Consider the following 19,837-nt stretch of genomic DNA (forward strand, 5'->3'; position numbering starts at 1 on the left):
GCAGGCAGCCAGAGCAATGAGACCACTTAGTTTTTGGGATGAGTTTTGGGAGGAAATAGAGACATCTATATATGTAACAGACATGATTTGGAAATGTGCACGTTATATGAAAAAACTGCACTGCAGGGGACATGATTTGCTGACTTGAGTGGGATAAATGCATTAAACAGCACAAGAGGAAGGAAAGAGGCTAAATTAGTTTCGAGGGGATAAGTCGGAGAGCGCGGGGTGGGGGGGTGGGGGGGGGGGGGGGGTGTTGAAGACAAACTTGTACTAGTAAAAGCACCCCAGGGCCCTCCGGGGTGTTTATGCAAGATGTGGTTGTCAGGTGGAGAATTAAAAGTCAAGATTCTTTTGAGGTATTTTGTCTCGTGGATACAAGTGGAAGTTTACACAATTACAAATGTTTTCCTGATCTTCTCATTAATTTTCACCACATTAATTTCTGGCAATACCAATACTTCAATTTGTTGGCAAAGCCACACATATAGCATTAATACCTCTTATAAGAGAAGGATTTTTGATCATGAAAAATTGGGGCTTTACACTTATCGACTTAAGCAGCAGTCAGAAGAAAGACTGACCTTATACACAATAAACTATAGTCTGACTTTCTCTTAGTCTCTGATGTCCTTGTTTAAGTGCAATACAGTATATATAACAAAACTGAGTATGACCATGATGTGCCTCGCTAAAATGTTAAATGATTCAAAATGGTATAACCCTACAAAGTGTAGGATAGTTGATCTTATTTGTAATCAAAAACAAACAGGTTAGATAGACTACATTAAAAACACCAGCCTCAAATCTCAGTGCAGCAAAAGCAACACTTCTGACCACTGGAAGAAAAGTGAGTACATCTGTTACTTCCAGTTAACACACATTGCCTGAACAAGGTAATAAAATAACCTGCGAACACTGGGTCTGGATTGTGTTTAATGCAACAAGGCTTCACATGGTGAGGAATTATTTGAACAAGTAAGAAACCAGATTGTGAGATTTCATAAAGATGAGAGAGGATACAAGATCATCCGTAGGTTGCTGAACAGAAGCTAAAACACAGCTGCAGCAGTGGTTAGGAGGTAGAGGAGGACCCATACTGCCAATAACAGAATGCACAGTGGCCGTCCTCGAAAAATGATAACACACACAATTTGCTAATTACGCAACCTTGCATTGAAAAACAGAAAGGGTGCTTCTGACATGGCACAGAGATTATCTTTGGAAATTGGTGTTTCAGTGCAGACAGTGTGAAAGACATTGTGTGAGGTCGACCTCTATAGATGACATCCAAGAAGAAAACCTAGAATGCAAGTTTGCATACCCAAATACTGAATGAAAAGATTACTCCCAGTCTCAAAAAGGTTGGCAGGAGAGGAAGTTTCCAACCTAACCATGTTTGAAAACATACTGCAAAAGAAGAAAAAAAGTCAAACTGACCTGACAAAGTGTTTCCCCTGACCTGAATCCAATAAAACACCTAAGAGGAAAGTAGAGCAATAAACCCCTCCAGCAAAGAGCAGCTAAAAACAATCACCTGTGAAGAATGACAGTACATCTCCACAGATTTACTCTTCACTGGCATCATCCATGCAGGAGGATTGAATCTGTCATCTGAAATAAAGACATAGGCATATTGAGAAAAGAAAGAAAGGAGTCTTACCAATGAGAAATGTGCTGACTTTTGTTGCAGTTTGTTACTAAATATGGACATTTCATTATAGTTTAATTAGTCAACATTCTGCTTTTCAAGTGAATCGGCTTAATTACTCTTGGTATTGTCTAAAAAGAAATAAAATTGTATTAACCTGAGATGGTTTGACCAGGGGTATACTAAGTTTTGTTATACTAAATTAAACAGTCTACACAGAGAGCACAGAGGTATGTACAGTGAATATCAGGAAGGATGAAGATGACTTGATTTAGTACACTGCTGTTTTCTAGTAGTCTACCATGCTGTTTGGGAGTGTCTGTGTCCACTCCGGTGTTCATTGTGGGATCAGCACCATGGAGAGCTCTTGTGACAAATTAAGCCATTTGCCAAAATGTTGGCTCCATCAAACCCTTCTTGTGTTTTTAGGCAGCATTGTTGACCCTCCTGTCATTAGTCTAGACAGTCTTTATCAGATTATACTTTTCCATGACTACCTGTGTTTTTTGTGAATCTGTGAAGTGACCTAGCTCTGCAATCACTGACATACAGTAAAATCCACTTTCTTTATTGACACTTACAAACACAAAGTGAATATATACAACCTTGAACAAGAAGGGTATTGGACATTGCAATTTTGGGAGAAAACAGAAAAGTAGGACAAAAGGAGGAATAGACAATGAGAGCGGGATTGAAAAGTAAGGAGAACAAAAGAATAAATAAGAAAAGGCTAGAGGGAGGAGAAAGCTAAAAAGAATCGAAAATAAGTGTGGGAGGTGGTGGTTATCAATATCTAGAGCTCGATCTTTTGAAAAAGGCCAAAAAAAAAAACAGGCAAGAGAGGATTGTGATGGAGGCTACGGCTGATGAAAGTGGAAATGAGGGTACTGAAAAGGAAAAAGCGTAAGGAAATGGCAAGGAAGGAAGAGAAGGAGGAGATTGAAAAAGGAGAGAGGTTTGAGGCAGATATGGAAGGGAAATACAGCGAAACTGAAACAGGCTTAAAGAAAGGAAACTGAAAAGCAAAAAAAGAAAATAGGGGGAAATAGGGAGCATATGTCAAAGAGAGAGAGAGAAATAAAGAACCCAGGGCCAAAACAAAAGGAACATGAAGATGAGGTTTAAAGAGACTTCTAGAAAGAGAAAATAACAGCGAAAAACCACAAAAAGAGAGCTGTGTTAGAGGAGTGGAGAGAGAGAGAAAACAAAGAAGAAAAAGAAACATATGGAAGAAGATGGAGGTGAACAGCACAAGCAGGGCGGCAGGGACAAGCAAATAATAAAGAAAAATAACCTGATGGTAGAGGAGTGTAAAGCTGACGTCAGTGAAGGAAGAGGAGAGACTATTTGGGGGAGGAAGTGTAAAAAGTGTCAAAATAAAAGTTAACTAGAAAATAAAAAAGTGTTTTTACTGTATGACACTCAAAAAGATCCACACAGAGCTGCTTTGGAGCTTTGTTGAAACATTTAGAACTCTAATTTACTCTGGAATCAAACATGTAAATATTGCCTATAGATGCTTTTTTTCTTCTTCATATGGGTAATCCATAGCAGTCTTGTTTCCCAGCAGTCACCTGTCAGCTAAACACAGCAGGTGGGAAGGTGATCTTTGCTTTGTTTCTTCTTGTGCCAACTGAAGATGTCTTGTCAGTTTATTTCAAGTAAACCAGAAATAGTTAAAAAAAAAACACTTCCTGTACATGGGAGGGTTTTTCCTCCTATCATGGACTCAGTAATTAAAAACAGCTCATGGAAAAGACCTTTTAGGATATGGTTTAAATAGTGTAAAATTAATTGAGGATAAAACATCACAAATTCAATAAATTAGGAGATTTCTGACTCATTACACACCCACCCACAACTCACAATCTGTAGAATCCTTGAAGGCGTCTTTTCTTGAGGGGGTGTACAAGGAAGAGCGAAAAAAAAAGAGATACAAAAAAGGGAGCAAGAGAGAGACAAGAGGAAGGAGTAGAGGGAAGCAAACTGGGAGTGTATTGGCCTCTAGGGACGTACCATGTGTTAGGGTGGAGGTGGAAGGGGGAGTGATGGGGTAGGAGGTAGGGCGGAGCAATCTAAGATGCCTGGGGGTGGTTGAAGAATACCGGCTTTGATGAATAAAACATGGTCGTGAATGAAGGGGTGGTGTGAATACATTAATACAGGCATAGAGGAAGAAGAGAGGATGGAATGGAGAAAAAAAAGAAATGGCAAGATATGAAGAGAAAGATGAAGACAGGAAGGAGAATGGAAGAGCAAAGCATGGAGCATTTTATATTTAGAGATGTTAAGGTGGAGAGAAGATGGAAAAGGAAGGAAGGAACAAAAAGCTAGAGGAGGAGGATGGAGGGAGTGAGTGGAGGACAAAAAATAAAGGAGCTGAATGAAAATAGAGCTACGCTTTAAACAGTAAAGGCAAGATATGAGCAGCTAAGAAGTTTGCAGACTTCAAAAGTGTTTTAAGTTTGTGTAGCATGGTGTGTGTGTGTGTTGGACTGTGTGTATGAGTCAACATGTCTTTGTGAATGTGTTGGATCTTTGACTTAAATAAAAGCAGCAATGTCACAAGGCAAATTATGCAAAACGTACTTTTTGAAACAGTCATGGTACACAAATGGTTGAATGATAATTACTGATGCATCAACATGTACACAGGCTGGAAAGTGGTTGTAACAGAGCTTATTTTAACGAGCGCTGAAATGATAAGAAGATGTTTTAAACTATGAAACTTATTTTACAAACTGATTGTTTTTTTTTTTATTTGTCTTGTGTAAAATCTGTAGCTAGAGTTGTAAATGTGGAAGTATATATATTTATTGTAGTGGAACAAAAGTATAGAGTTGCAAAAAAACAAAACAATTTGCAAGTAAAAGTACCTCAAAAAATTGTATTCAACTTAAGCAATATTTCTTTGTTGTTTTCCATCAGTGGTATTTGTGCTCTTTTGTTCGACTGTGTGTATGCACGTAATGGTATCTTGCATGTCTGAGTGTGTGCAAGTCCATTGCAGTATGTACATTGTTATGTGTGTGTGTGTTTGTTGATTTAGTAATCACTTGACCTTTGTGTTCATGTGAGTCTGAACACTGTGCAGAATGAGGAATCACACACTAAAAGCAACGCTTTGTCCCACTTTGTTTATCTGTGTCTGTGTGTGTGTGTGTGTGTGTTTGTGTGTGTGTGTGTGTGTGTGTGATGGGCTTCCTATCACTGTTGAAGTGCCACAGTGAAGTGGACGCCCTCATACCGTCTGGGCAAACCACGAGAATAAAAGGAGTATCACTGAGTCACGTCTTCTCTGCTTTACTTCTTCTAATTAGAGTGTGAGCGTTTGTGTGTGTGTGTGTGTGTGTGTGTGTGGAGGGGGGGGGGTTGTCTGTGTGCATTAGGTTTTTGTCTGCAGCTTTTAATGCTCACACAGATTGTGTGCATGCATATGAGTATTTTTTGTTTTTCTATCTGATTCCTGCTGTCAATTTATTTCGTGCCAGTCTTTCAACCTGTGCACAACTGGGAGTGCATAATGAACCAGTCGATGTGTGCGTATTCGTAAGTGTGTGCGTGTGTGTCTGTATGTCTGAGTGTTTAAGTCTCACCAGACGCATTATTCATGAGTGTTAATATCTATTTATTTATTTTAATATTAATGAGAAGGTCTGTACGGGTGAATGGGTCCACCAGACAAAGGCATGGAAATTGTGCTGTGTTAGAGTGCATATATGTTTGTAAGAGTGTATGAGTGTGTGTGCACATGTGTTTCCCCTATTTAATTGGTTCCCTGTTGTGTGCACTTACATATAAGTATATTTAATGGGAGAAGGAGAGGATGAGAGAGAGCTAAACAAGGACAGACAGATGTGATAATTTGAATGTCCTTGGGTTATTGTTAGCTGAGCCGGGTGTGAGCGTGTGTGTGCTTATGTGTGTGTATGTGTGTGTCCTCGGGGGTGATTTGGTGGTTTTGGGAGAGTATGCTTGTCAGCTAAAACTGGCAGATATCAACTGCCCAGTGGGTAGAGGAGGGAAGTGGAGTGGGAAAATGGGGTGGTGAAGAGTAGGATGGACAAACTGATAAACCGAGTGATCAAGGGAGCGAATAATGGGTGGAGAAATTAAAATTTGGATGACATGAAGGAGAAGAGAATTAGAGTAAAGAAACATGGGTGGAGGGTCATTGGATAGATAAGTAATCAAATGAGATTTAAAGCATGGACTTGTTTGTGAGTGCAGAAAATAAAATAAAAATAAAAGCGTCCTTTGGCTCACTGTCTTCAAAGTTGAGTGCTTTCAGTTTTAGCAGATTGTATTCGTCACATGGAGGAGGGAGGAGGATAGATGGATGATGAAGAGATGAAGGAAAAGACAGATGGAGGGTCATTTCAAGCAGTTTATACCCTTGATTCTCGTACAAGCTCTAGATGTTTTTCTACTTTCTACATCACACTGTGCGGCTCTGTTCGTGTTGTACGTGCCACAGATAGTCAGTATCAGAGTGTGTGTCAAGCATCACTGTGTGTGTGTGTGCGTGTGTGTGTGTGTGTGCGTGCATTGGCAGCCTTTCCATGAGTGTGTCTTTGTCTGCATGGCTTGTGAATTTGTTTGTGTGTGTGTGTGTGTGTGTGTGTGTGTGTGTGTGTGTGTGGTCATGGCTTGCCCTCAGGTGTGTGTGTGTGTGTGTGTGTGTTTGTGTTTTGACTGCGTGTGAAAGATTGTCAGTGTGCGTCCGTGTCCTGTGTGTGTCAGATTATATTTGTATCTATACGATCATGAGGAAAGGTGAAGGCTATTCTATTGACTTACAACTGCAGTACGTCATTTGTGTTCATGTGTGCGTGTGTGTGTGTCAGTGTGTGTGTGACTGCTGAGATGTGAGGACTCCGCCAGTGGGTACTTTGGCATCTAAAAGCTGCGCAAACAAAGTGCCAACAGAGACAGCTACAAGATAAAACCCGACAGCCTCGAGGGCAGGGGCAATGATCCATGTGTGTGTTGATGTTTTTGTATGTGTGTGTGTGTGTGTGTGTGTGTGTGTGTGATAGAGAGAGAGAGAAAGAGAGAGAGTTTTTGAAACTGTGTGTTATGTCTTTGTTTGATAAAGAAAAAAAATCTGTATTGTGTCCACTATTAATGAGTATGCATTTTGGTTTGTTTATTATCTTGTGTGTGTGCGTGTGTGTGTGCTTCAGTGTGAGTTTGCAGCCGTCAGCAGGTTCTAAAGTGGGTCCTTAAGGAGCCATCTGTCTTAAGGCTAGTTTCAAACCCTGTCTGCTCTGTTTATGTGGAGGGCACCGGGTGCGGGTGTTTTTGTGTGCAGCTGCTAAATGTCAGACAATGTGTGTGTCCAAATACGCTCAAGGAAAGGTGAAAAAAAAAAAAAGTGAACATGTACACCAATATGCCATTTTATGTGGTTTATTTTGTGTATATGTGTCGATTTGTGTGTGTGTGTGTGTGTTACGTGGGAGTTTCAGCCTCTTGAGACTCTTCAGACTGGCGCTTGTTTGACTGGCAGCAAAATCTCAGTTTGTTCTCGTCTGCAGTTTTGTTTGTTTGTTGCCTTTTTGTTTTCCCCACACTTCTAAACCAACAGAATCTCAGTCGACAGAAAAATATTTTCCCCCTTCTCTCTAGCGAACATGATTTAAAATACTTTACACTGACTATCATATTGCTGTCGGGTCAAATCTTACAACTCTAATTTTGTTTAGTTTTTTGTGATCATTTGATATATGGGAACTGCCTGGTGAGTCCTCTGTAACAGTTGCTCTCACTCCTGCTCTTCAGGATCAATCAGCACCCGCTGCTCCCACAGTCTAATCAAGAGCTAATTTGCATCCAAAGCGTCTAGTGAATGCAGTTGACTGCCTGATAGAAAAGAAATACAGTCTGTTGGCATGGAGTAAAATTGTGTAAGTGCTACTGCCTTATAGAATGTGGCAATTTCAAGATCCTTACCTTAAATAGCACCCTTAAACGTCGACAGAAGTCTTGCTGAAGGACCTAGCTGATTGCATTTCTGTAAACTTCCATGTCAAAATAACTGTAACTCTGCGATAACTACATGAGATATGCTCATTGATGCACAGATTTTGGATTGTATTACATATGTCTCGCCTTCATACTGTCCTTAGTGTTTCATGACCAGCTCTTTTTACGTAAGATTTTCAGGGTTTTACTCATCAAACACCCTGCTGGGTTATCAAGCTAAGCTAACTTCAGCAGTTAAAAATTTAACTCAAAAGTTCAAGCTAACCCAACAGTTTTGAACCTAACCAATGTAACAATTTTGTCAGTTGTCAAGCTAACATAAGAAGTCAAAAAGCTATCCCAGCAGTTGCCAAGCTTTCTTATGAAGTATGTTAGCAAGCAAGCAAGCAAGCAAGCAATGTGCTACCCAAGTGCATAGTTCCTGATCTGAAAAGTGGAACCGCTAATGGCTAGCAGAGAGCTCCAAAAATCAGTTTAATTGTATAGAAGTCAATGAGAAAATGAACCTGACTTGATTTATTACCTTAGTAAATCAGTAAAAAGCAGTAGCATTATCAAAGTTAACCATAGGTCTTAAATGCATCATATTAATCAAGCTAGCAGCTAGACGCTAGTGTCAGGGTTAGCTCCAACCACGCCTCCAAATATGATCACTTCTGGCTCTAAATATCCAAGATGGTGATGGTAAAAATGATATCCATGAACAAATGGGTGATGTCACGGTCACTACGTCCATTATTTTTATACAGTCAATTATGCTACTTTTACTTTACTCTTGTTTTTTCTTAACTACCTAATGATAACCTAAACCTACCAGTTGCTTTAATGTTTTGGAGACAATAGACAGTTTTGACTATGCATTATTTCTGGTGTATTTGTTCTTAAAGTTCTTATCAAATACACTCTGTTGTTTGGTTTAGGGAACAGTTTGAGCCTTTTTTAGTTTGAGCTGCAACATTCACCATATGGAGAGATGAGAGTTAAGGGAGTCAGGTTTGTGCAACAGCAGATGTATTTTGACCCAGGTTCATGTGTGTTGTTGTAGTTTGGCAGTAGCAGTGTTTTCTGAGTAGGCAATGCTATAGATGGTGGAAATGTAATACCTTGCTCAAGAAGAGAATTTTACCAGCGATAAAAATATTGCTCAAATCACGTGCTAGGGTTTTTCCCATCTTTACCACCCTGTCAGTAATACTGTCTATTACATATTCAGTATCCACTTCTTCCAGTGTATCATTTAACTTACAGTATGTCATGCTTATAACTTAATGAGTAACATATTAAAATCAAAGCAATATTTTGTCTCAACCATCATTTGAATTCAGCATATAAGCTCTGGGATCTGGACTAGAATTCAAAACAAGGCTCTGTGGGTTTGGGTTTGCTTGGCTGCATGTGTTTGTTTTGATGGACTTGCCAATGAGTGCATTGAGGTCAGAGCTATGAAAATGAATTGCCCGAAGTCTCTGTGGATCAAGGACCAAAATAGCAAAACTGTCCAGATACTGATTGGAAAATCTGCCTTTTTTAACCTCAGACCTTTTGTTTATACAGTAAAAGATGCCTTTAAATGACTCTAAATGTTCATATCTACAGGTATATGTAAACTGTTAAAGTCTAAATAAATTCTGTTGTTTACTGGGGTTTTATTTGTAAAATGAATATTGTCTGCTCAGTCTTATAAATCACTGATTAAGTGATTGTGACAATTTGGGCTTTCCAGTGTAACAGTTAAATGTCTGCTATTATGAAAATGTGATTGTAATTTCATTACAATCATTATTGTTGCAATTCCTATAGAGATACTTAAAGTTAACTCAATGATTTGTTTTTTTACCCCTCAGGTGACCGATGTGAGTTTGATCGAAGGCAGGGCAGGTGTGTGCCGGGAGTGTGTCGTAATGGTGGGACGTGTCGGGAGCTTTCAGGCGGGGGTTTCCGTTGTGAGTGTCCTGCAGGAGGCTACGAGCGACCATACTGCACTGTCACTGCACGGTCCTTCCCACCCAAGTCCTTCGCCATGTTCCGGGGCCTCAGACAGAGATTTCATCTCTCCATCTCATTGACGTGAGTAGATGTAGTGAATGGAAACTTTTTTACAACTTGTCTCTGCTTTTCTACTTAACATTACTAAGTTTGCCATATTCCTTTTTTTTATTCTGACCTTTGCTCTTTTTCTTCTCTTCGTTCCTTCATTTCTTTTAGCTCCCATCCTTCTTCATCTAGTTTTCCTCACAGATCCATAACCACACCTCTTTGATTCTCAGTTCTCTCCCTCTTACAGAGTCTCTCTCCCCTTTGCTTTAATCTATTTATTTCATCTCCTTCTCAGAGATCGATCCTATTATTCATGGTTTCTTTCACTGCTGCCTCCATCTCGCTCTTCAATGAAGAGTGAGATTTTTCCTGTCTCTCCTCTTTCATCTGTCAATTTACTGGTTTCAGTAACATCTCCTTTGCTCTTGCTCTTTCCACTCTTCTTATCTTGAAACTTGTCACTCCTACATTCTCTTCTCTCAGTCTTTTGCCTCTTACAGCAAAGGTTGGTTTCAGGTGACCTCACGGTTTCTCTAAAAGTCTTCCAGTTAACCATCCAGTCTAAAAAGAGGCTTTTAGTTAGAGTTAGCATTAAAGTAAGTTCAAATGCCAAATCTATTGCAGCTTTTCCTTCAAAAAGCTACATCAGTGTAGCAGAAAAGGACAATTTTGGCAGGCTCACTCTTAAATCTTTTGCCAGGTCTTTTCAAGCATTGTGAGGATGTCTGAACCCAAATTATGCTCTTTTTGCACCTCAAATTAAATTCCCCAAATTGTGTCTAGAGAGCACTGAACGACAGATGGGGAGGGCAGATGAGTGAGATCAGATTTACTTTACATACAGTCTCTAAGCTCGTTGTGTTGGTTTTACTTACTAGTTTTTATACCTGGTCATTAATGTATTGTGAATGTTAATGCAGAGGTCAGCTGTCGTCGCTTACTTTAGCTTCTTTGTCTCCCTTACACACTGCCATCATATCTCTGCTGTTCCTTCGCCTTGTGACATACTGAGTGGTGGTCCATGGGAGATCTGAAGTGGTCCTTAAGAGTGGTCAGGCAGGGGTATGAGATGGTTGCCATGGGCGATGTCGACTAATGGTAGTTGCTAAGGTGACGTTGCCCATGGGGTTGTTGCTAGGCTGATGTGGCCACCATAGAGTGGTTTCTATGAGATCTTTCAGACATGGTATTGCTGCCAAATGAGCTTCTGTGCATCATTGGCGTGTAAAGGCACTACATGGTTTAAGTCCCATTGATTTGTGACCGCCACTTAAGTAGTGATGGTGAGTCAAGGAATCAAGTTTGATGTGATGGGTTCATTTTGAAGAGAGGCTCACTTACTGAGTATTTAAAAGGTTTTGTGGTAGAATTGTAGGATTTCTCTTCTGGAAGGGTAATATAGACAAATGTTGGGAGAAGTGATGTAGTTTTACCTAAAGGAAACACAACAATTATCTTATCTTGATGGTGCAAATTCCTAAACTGGTAGGTAAAGTCTGAGCAAGGCAAGAGTAACATTTTCTTTCCTTTCAACAACTACAATAAAGGTGCCCTTGAGGAGGGCAAGGATGTTGTTTTTCAGCATCACCTTCAGTCAAACATACAGTATTTACATCTGGGAGCTTTGCAGGTCAATCTTTGTCTAATGGATCAACTAGAGATGTAATGCCTTGCTTGGGGGCATCACAAGACAATCAGATACATGTTGTTTAAAGTATCGATCCTAATCCCATCCCTGTTGCAGGATACATTTATTTTTATGTTGTCTGATGGTGACTCACTCCAAAGTGTTCAACTGGAGATACACATTACTCTGTCAGCCTTCTTCCCCTGACGTCAGTGTTTCATTTCGCATCCTGTTGGCTGCTAGCCACACTCCTTGGCCTGATTTCCACATCAGGGCTGAACAGGCCTTAATCATTATTCATGTCACTCAATTTCTCCCAAAGCATTTGATTTTTCCACTGCAAAAAATGTAAACATGCACCTCAAAGCTGCTTCTGAGGTTTTTAGTCAGTAACTGGAGTTGAGAAATATAATGGTTAAATATGGCTCCGTTCTCCATGGCTGTTACAGTATATATATATGTTTTTAGTGCAAGTTTGTAGTGTTTTTATGGGTATTATAGCTGGGGAGAGCGTTCATGAGGGTGCTGCAGCTATGTTTGAAATTGTCATTAGCTTCTCAGCTCTAATGTAAAAGCTTGATAAGCCTTCATGAAGTTCATTGCCCTCAGGAAAAACAGATATCACATATATTAAATATAATGTGTTTGTTTGTTTCACTGTTTGTTCACATGTAGTTCTTTGACTTAAAATAATATATTTATACAACACATAAGACATTTATGTAACATCACAATTACATAATACAACAGAATCAGACACATTGGGTATATAACATTTGCTATTTAGATTTATTTACTCCTTCAGCTTCTCTGTGTTTACGGTTCAGTGACTTCACTCTCAGTCTCTATTTACACTGCCAACGCTCAGGTTACTCTACTATTTCTGTCAGCTTGAAGAGGTTGGATCTGCATACATCAGCTCAAGACAGGATGACCCAGTGTTGCTGGAAACTATAGCAGAGCCATGCAAACAAGACACGTGCCCGCTATTGAATAACCCTGTTTATTTTTGACCACATTCTTAGATAACAAGAGTATAGTATATTCACATCTTTTTTCATGGTACATTTCCACATACAAACAATGCAGCTATTGTTACATTCATATCAATCTTTGGTGGATGTTTAATGAATGGATTTATAATTCAGGTATCTAATTCAATGCAAAGTAGGAATACTGTTGTTCAAGGACATGAGCTTATGCCAGGAGTTTATAAAGCACGGAGCAAGACATTTAAAGCTCTTAGCTCCAGGGCTGCTGCTCTGTAGCTGAACCTGACCTCTGGCATCTAGTGACCTACTCAATAGTAAGGTTGAATTCAGTTTTGATGCCTTTAAATGTTCCTGAAAGGAGAGAAGCCTGGAAGGAGAATTTACAGAGGCCAGCAGGACAACATGATGATAGCTCTGATAATGTGATAGCATAACTTCTCAAGCTCAAATGAATAATGTATGTGGAAGAATCAGTTATTCATACTCTGGAATTTGTAGTTTGAGAGCACAAATTTCAACTCTTCTTCAAAAATTGAAAATTTCTAAACCAGATGTAAGTACTTTTTAAAGTGGAGGTTTACAGCAGTGGGAATTGTTACGTATCTTGTTGCCAGGAGAGTAGATTTGTCATCTGTGCTGTAGTATCAAACAGTCTTTTGATCAGGCTGTGTTAGCATGGCACCCTTGGCATCAGTTCATCCCCCTGGTCTTGCTATAGAATACAGACTACTGTATAATTGAGCAGCTGGAGGCAGTGGAAGGCTGGAGTAATATGGTTTGTCAGTGTGCCTCACTTTAGACATTTTTAGCTTTTTAATTTTCATTTTTTTTCAATTATTTCTTCTTTATTAATGCATACACCATGAATTTTTATTTTTTATTTTTTTATTGTTTTATTGTTATTTTTTATTTTGGAAGGTCAACCTCAGTTCCTGTAATATATTTATAATAAACTATGTAGACATAGACATTTGGATCCTATCATATATATTATTTATCCCACAGCCATTACAGCTTATTACAGCAGGCTGTAGAGCCCTGACTTCAAAATTGAGGTTTTTACTCTTATCCACCAGTTTGAGTATGTATTTGTCCCTATGGGACAAATACATGCTATTTGTTTTCACCAAGGACATTACTGCTGTATTATGGAGCACATGTATATACAATTAAAGGGATGTGTGTGTGTGTTGATATGGATGTCAGACAGTGGTGTGTTTTTGTGCAGACACTAAAATTTCTATGGACAAAAATGACCTAATTCACACCATAAATTTTGATCCTGTGGCCATTAAAGCATAGAATTATGCATTCTATTATATCAGGCTTTCAATCTAGAGCCCAGGCTTCGATATCGTTTTAGAAAATTTTAGCTATTTTCTTCCCTATGGGACAAATATGTACTATTTTCCTGGTTTTCACTAGGGGCATTGCTACTGTATTATGGAGCACTGCAGGCCAATGCAGCAGCTAAAAAGATGCGTGTGTTGATATGGATGTCAAAGAGTTGTGTGTGTGTGTGTGTGTTTGTGTGTGTGTGAGTGTTTGGGTGAGAGAAGGATATTTTATGCCATTGAAGGTCACAACCCCCCTCCCTCTCTCTCTCTTCCTCAAAAACTGACATTTAAAGGGTTAACATTCTGAAAATGAATGAATATTTGGTTGTGGCAGAAGTTAAAAGATTTAACTCAGTGAAAGTGGAAAGAACAAATATTTTTATGGAAGGTTTGTGTACTAAGCCCCTCAAGGGACATGGTGAAAAGAGACATGTTACCAGTTTGATCTGAGATTTTTTTAATAAAGCCTGTTGTTAAATTTGTTAACTTGAAGAAAATACTTACATTTTAATTGGTTTCTCTTTTTTCTTTTTTGCATTCCATTATTTTTGTCCTCTAAAGACATTAGTGCAATTTTTTAAAGAGGCACGAGGGTTAACTGATATACAGTTTGAAGACCTTTGTTCTCTTTCGCTTAGCCTCTATGAGGAGGTTCTGAGGAGTCTGTTTTGTTTTACTGTTTGAATCAATTAAATGCTGCATTAACCCAGCCAAGAGTTACAGTAATAAGAATCTCACCTGAACATATATTGATGTGTCATACAAAATTACTGGAATTATTTGTACATTTTTCATACATTTTACGCAAAAATGTAAAACACAGCTTATACATCAATAAACTTATTATGGACGTGTGTGTTTTTGCATTTTGTAGTTTTGCTACCCTGGAGAGCAGCGGTCTTCTCTTCTATAATGGACGCTTCAACGAGAAACATGACTTCATCGCCTTGGAGATCCAAGAAGGACAAGTGGTGCTTAAATATTCCACAGGTACTGCATCTGTGTGTGTCTGTGTGTGTGTGTGTGTGTGTGTGTGTGTGTGTGTGTGTGTGTGTGTGTGCACGTGCGTGCATGTGTGTGTATTTCTGCTTCCCTACTTTTCTATTTATAAGATCCTTTATTCACAAAGGGAAAGAAAGATGAGGACAACCTTTGAACATTTTCCTCCTAAAGGCTGTCTTCTTTTTTAGGTGTAGGAATAGTTTTGGGATTCATTTAGGATAAGGATTAAAATTAGATGTATACTGGAGCGCATTTAGACAGAAAATACAGCGCTGTGATAAAAATCCTGGTATCCCTCACTGTGACATGACGTCTGTTTGTTTAAATTTATACTTACTTAGTTTACACAGACACCATCATTTCCCACCAAGTTTGAGGCTGAAAATAGTTAGGTACATTTAGAAAACAACCGTATCACATGTCATTGTTGAACAATTCTAGCCAAATTAGGGTCTAATTATATTCATACCCTTACAGTCTAGATTAAGTCCCTGGTTAATTTCAGTCAAAGCACTTATACAGTATACATATTGTACATACTTGTGATCTCAAGGAGTGAATGCTGTCAATCAGGGTCCTCACAATATATATGTATAGTGTTTTTATATAGAGTGTGGGTGAGTTTCATTACAGAGATTAAGAATATAATCATTATGAACCTTATTACCTGCTCATGCTCTGACACAAACTTCATCCATCCGCCTGCAGGTGAATCTTCCACTCAGGTGAGTCCCTTCCTGCCTGGCGGCGTCAGTGACGGCAACTGGCACACAGTTCACATCCACTACTACAACAAGGTGAGTTTACATCTCAATTTGCTTGTATGTTCCAGACCATTTTGATCTTTGATTTTTACTTGTGAGCTCAGATCTTGCCTTACTGATGATGACGAGTTATCTCCTGAAGTGTTTTCAGTTGTGATAGTTTGCATTTCACTTATTTGAACTCCTGATGCGTCTGCAGAAATGTTTCTCAGCCTTCATGCCAGCAAAGCACTTTGAATTGATCTGAGATGTTTGTGCGTGCATACCATTATGTGGGTGTTTACTTGTCACCATTTTATTCATGCCTATTCACCGCACATCTCCTTTAATTTTCTTCATATTCTTTCATTTTCCTCAGCCAGCTACACGCTATGTGAGTATGAGTGTGTGTCAGAGTGCACATACTGTACACTTCCCTCTCTCTTTCTTTTTCTGCATCTCCTTCTGTCTTCCTTTTCTATCCAGCAGACAGTAAGAGAAGAATGAGTGTGTTGTCTGTCTGTCCCCTCCACTATTTTCTTACCTATATGTGTGTGTTATTACTTGTCTTACTAACTAAAATTTTCCCCTCTTCTTTCTAACATTGCATAAATTGTGGATATTGAATATAGTCTGATATGTTTAGTAACTTATTAGCTGATGCAGTGTATGATTGTAGATTTAGCAAGTGCTGCCTTGCATGTCTAGTGTCATAGCGTCTTGTTTTTTGCTTCTTTGGACTCTGTATTCAACCTTGCATTTGTGTGTGTGTTCAGCCTAAGCGCAGTATGAGTGGCGAGGCCCAGGGTCCATCAGATGAGAAGATTGCTGTGGTGAGCATTGACGACTGTGATACAGCACTGTCGCTTCGCTTCGGTACGCAGCTTGGAAATTACAGCTGTGCTGCACAAGGAAAACAAACCAGCAACAAGAAGTGAGTTTATTTTCTCTTACAGCTCTTCTTTTCACCCTGTATTTATACCTATGGCTTGTTTAACCTTAAGACTACTGACTGGGGTACCGACAGACCCCAGAGGTGTACTTTTTATAGTATCTCACACATGCTTTGTTCTAGCAGTCCAATTTTTCACGACTGTGTCAATCAAGAATTGGGGTCCTGGCAGACTCCAGTTAAAAGCATCCAATTCTGCCTGTGCAGTTTTAATAAACAGAAATATTTTTTGAGTTAATGTTTGCCATGGCTCCTAATTTAAAATAGTTGCTCACATCACTAAAATGACAAATCCCCATTATGACATGCAGCATAAACACAGATCCTGGGTCTACCAAAATTAATCACAACATCTTTAAAAAACTGCAGGAGCTATGGCTCTATTAACATAATATAGCTGATGATGACCAGGCTGCGAAATGATTTTAAACAGCCAGTTTAACTATAATTCAAAAAGATGTCAGTGAAGTAAATTTGCCTCATAAATCTTTCTCTCAACAGTGAAAGTCTTTGAACTGTAACTGACTCCAAGCTGTGGTTGGCTTTTAAACAGGTTGTGCCAGTTTTTTGCAAAGACAATTTTCATTAAATATCATCTGTGAATAATTTAACAGATATTCAAAGGCACCTTTTACCAAGTAGAAAATCATTAAAGCACGTTAGTGTGTACAGCAGCACACAGGCATCCATTGGTAGATACAGTACAGTAGGGGCTGCTAGATTATAGGTATACAATGGTAAATAAAGTGGAGTGATAATTGAAGAATAATGGTGGCATTTCTATACTGAGATATATTAGCTTTATTATTAAATTATATTATTATTTATTAGCGTTGATTAGAATACATGTCAGCCAATTGCTATAGAGGTTTGAAATAACTCTTGTTGACTAACTCTAGACACTTTAGCTTACAGAATGTTCTAATTTATTTCATCTAAACTGAATGGGATTTTTCCCACCAGTGTCTCATGTTGATCTTTTCCTCTCCTCATAAGATCTAAGTCATTTTGTCATGTTTTCTGCCGCACATGTACATGTACCATGGCAGTTCCTTGTTATAGTGAATGTATATTGAATTAGAACAGAGAGAGTGATCCCCCGCTGTCAATGCTGACTTAAGATGCCATTCCCCTACAGCTAAAGTCTCACCTTCACAGATTGTTAACACAGGCCTGTAAGCACATCACTGATGCAAAGTACATGTAACACTTGATTTAAAACAGATTTACACAGTCTAATCTGTTAAAATCCCACTCAAACTTTGACTAGGACTGTAGCTGTTGGAGAATATTCTGCTGAATGTCAGATCATGGTGAAGAGGTGACTAGAGGGATAATCTGTGGGGACCTTAGGCTTTAATGAAGCATGTCTGTTCCACGTCTTCATGCTCCTTCATGTCCATATCTATTTGATGGTCTTATTACTCATCGTCTCATTCTGCCTGGTATCGTTTCTTACTCTCTGCCTGCTTCTCTCACACATTCTCCTATATACAACCAAAACATCTAAATTGACAGCTTTAAATCCATCCAGTGCTTTTAAGTTTTGTTTGACCTCGTCAAAGTTTTGTTGCCCACTCTACTTAGTGTGTGACAACTAATAATGTCTCCATGTACGCCAATAAGTGTATAAAACATACACACACACACACACACACACATACACATACACTTGCATGCATTCAAGAAGCAGCCTGTCATAGCGTTGATGTCTGGCCTCGCCTCTGTAAGCTGTAATCACGTTGGCTGTGTTCTGTCAGCGCTAAGTGAGGCTGAGAGAAGAGAAGACAGATCAAAAGACGAAGGCCCAAGACTAACGCTTCAACGCTCGCTTCCTCCTTTTGCTTCCCATTTCTACATTAACATCGCGCCCTCCTCTTATTCAGTCTTGACATCCCCTTCTAATGGTGCTCGCTGTTGATATTCGCTGTAACTTTCACTTAATCTCTTGTTTGTTCATCACCACTTCTGTCTCTGAGTTCCTCCCTGGTGAATCCTCCCTGTTCAATTCCACTCATATTCCACTACCGTTTATAGACGTGACGCGTTGCATGTGTCGCCAAAGCAACCTGAAAAGGAAAACCTCAACCCACATTGGAGGGAAAAAGATAGTGCTCACCAAATGACTACACAGCCATTTCTGTCTTCTCATAACTGTAATGTGCCATCCCCATCATCATCTTCCTCACATTTCCCCCGTTTCTTTCCTTCCGCTCATCTTCCATCTGTCCTGTTGTCTGCTTCTACGCTCTTCCTCTCTTGATATTTGCTGTAACTCACATTTAATCTCCTATTTGTTCATCTGCCTCCCCGGTTGCTTCCACATCTCCCTTTTGTCATTGCTCTTTCTCTCTGAGTGTAAGCTTGCTTCTGCTATTTCTCACCAACCATCCCCTAACATCTGCCTCCATATATTTGCTGCTCCTCTCTCTGCTCTTTTTCTGCCTTGTCATCCACCTTTACCTCTTATCTCCTGATATTTGCTGTAACTCACGTTTAATCTCCTGTTTGTTCATCTATCCCTTTGTCTGTCTGTTTGTCTTTTCAATTTCTCTCTTTCCCTGCTGTTTCCATTTCTACTGTCATTGTCATCACAATCGAATTTCTCCTCAACATCCACCGTTATTCTCTGATTCTGGTTTCCTTTTGTCATTTACCTCTGATGACAAATCTCTGGGTCTTTTCAATCCCTTTTCCTTTTGCATATGTTCCACTCATGTTTTCTTTTTCTTCCTGGTTCATTTTTTCCTCCTCAAATTTACAAGCCTTTCTCTTTATCTCCTTGTTTCTCAGATCTCTGGACCTGACTGGTCCATTGTTTCTGGGCGGAGTTCCCAACGTACCAGACAACTTCCCATTTGGCACCAGGGAGTTTATCGGCTGTATGAAGGAGCTGCACATTGACAACAAGCCGCTGGACTTGGCTGGGTTCATTGCTAACAATGGAACACTTCCCGGTCAGCACTGCTAAACATATTGAGAGGAAAAAAAGACTGATGAAACATGAATAACATTTAGGATGTTTACAAAGGCCCTTGATTTTATTAAAGAAACTAATACAAATCATGTTTAATTAAATGAGCGTTGTCTTTAGGTGTTGTAAATGTACTATAAATATAGACTTCAACTGTAAAAAGAATAAAATTCATAGCCACCGTGAAGTCACCCAATTGTTTGGGAACTCCTGTTTTGAAGCCTTGAATGTGCATTTTGACCGTCACCATCTTGAATTTTTTTGGGCCAGAGGTGACCATATTTGGACGAGAGCAGGGAGCAGGCCCTAACGCTTGCTGCTAGCTGGGTTAGCACAGTGCATTTACAGTCTATGGTTAACCGTGATAATGCTAATGCTAATTTTTGCCAGTGAAGAAACAGGCTTTAGGCCATTAAAACAAAATGTACTTGCCAGAAAAAACTGAATATCCGACTCCTCAGAGGGTCTTTTAGTACAAACAAATGCTGAAAAATACTTTTGTAGGTGACTAAAATGTTACAATTCAATTTCATG

The 19,837-nt window shown here is 39.3% G+C and overlaps 1 protein-coding gene across 1 annotated transcript in view; it reads left to right on the forward strand.

Annotated features, from left to right (window-relative positions):
• The window catches only part of celsr3 (cadherin, EGF LAG seven-pass G-type receptor 3), a 104,074-nt gene that overhangs the window by 35,265 nt on the left and 48,972 nt on the right, over positions 1-19,837 (forward strand). The window contains exons 4-9 of the mRNA XM_053316886.1: positions 9,484-9,706; positions 14,507-14,622; positions 15,343-15,431; positions 15,757-15,771; positions 16,154-16,311; positions 19,123-19,286. Of these exons, the coding sequence (XP_053172861.1) occupies positions 9,484-9,706; positions 14,507-14,622; positions 15,343-15,431; positions 15,757-15,771; positions 16,154-16,311; positions 19,123-19,286 (765 nt within the window). The remainder of the gene's footprint in view (positions 1-9,483; positions 9,707-14,506; positions 14,623-15,342; positions 15,432-15,756; positions 15,772-16,153; positions 16,312-19,122; positions 19,287-19,837) is intronic.

The sequence above is a fragment of the Scomber japonicus genome, chromosome 4, assembly GCF_027409825.1.
Source record: "Scomber japonicus isolate fScoJap1 chromosome 4, fScoJap1.pri, whole genome shotgun sequence".
Lineage (NCBI taxonomy): Eukaryota > Metazoa > Chordata > Actinopteri > Scombriformes > Scombridae > Scomber > Scomber japonicus.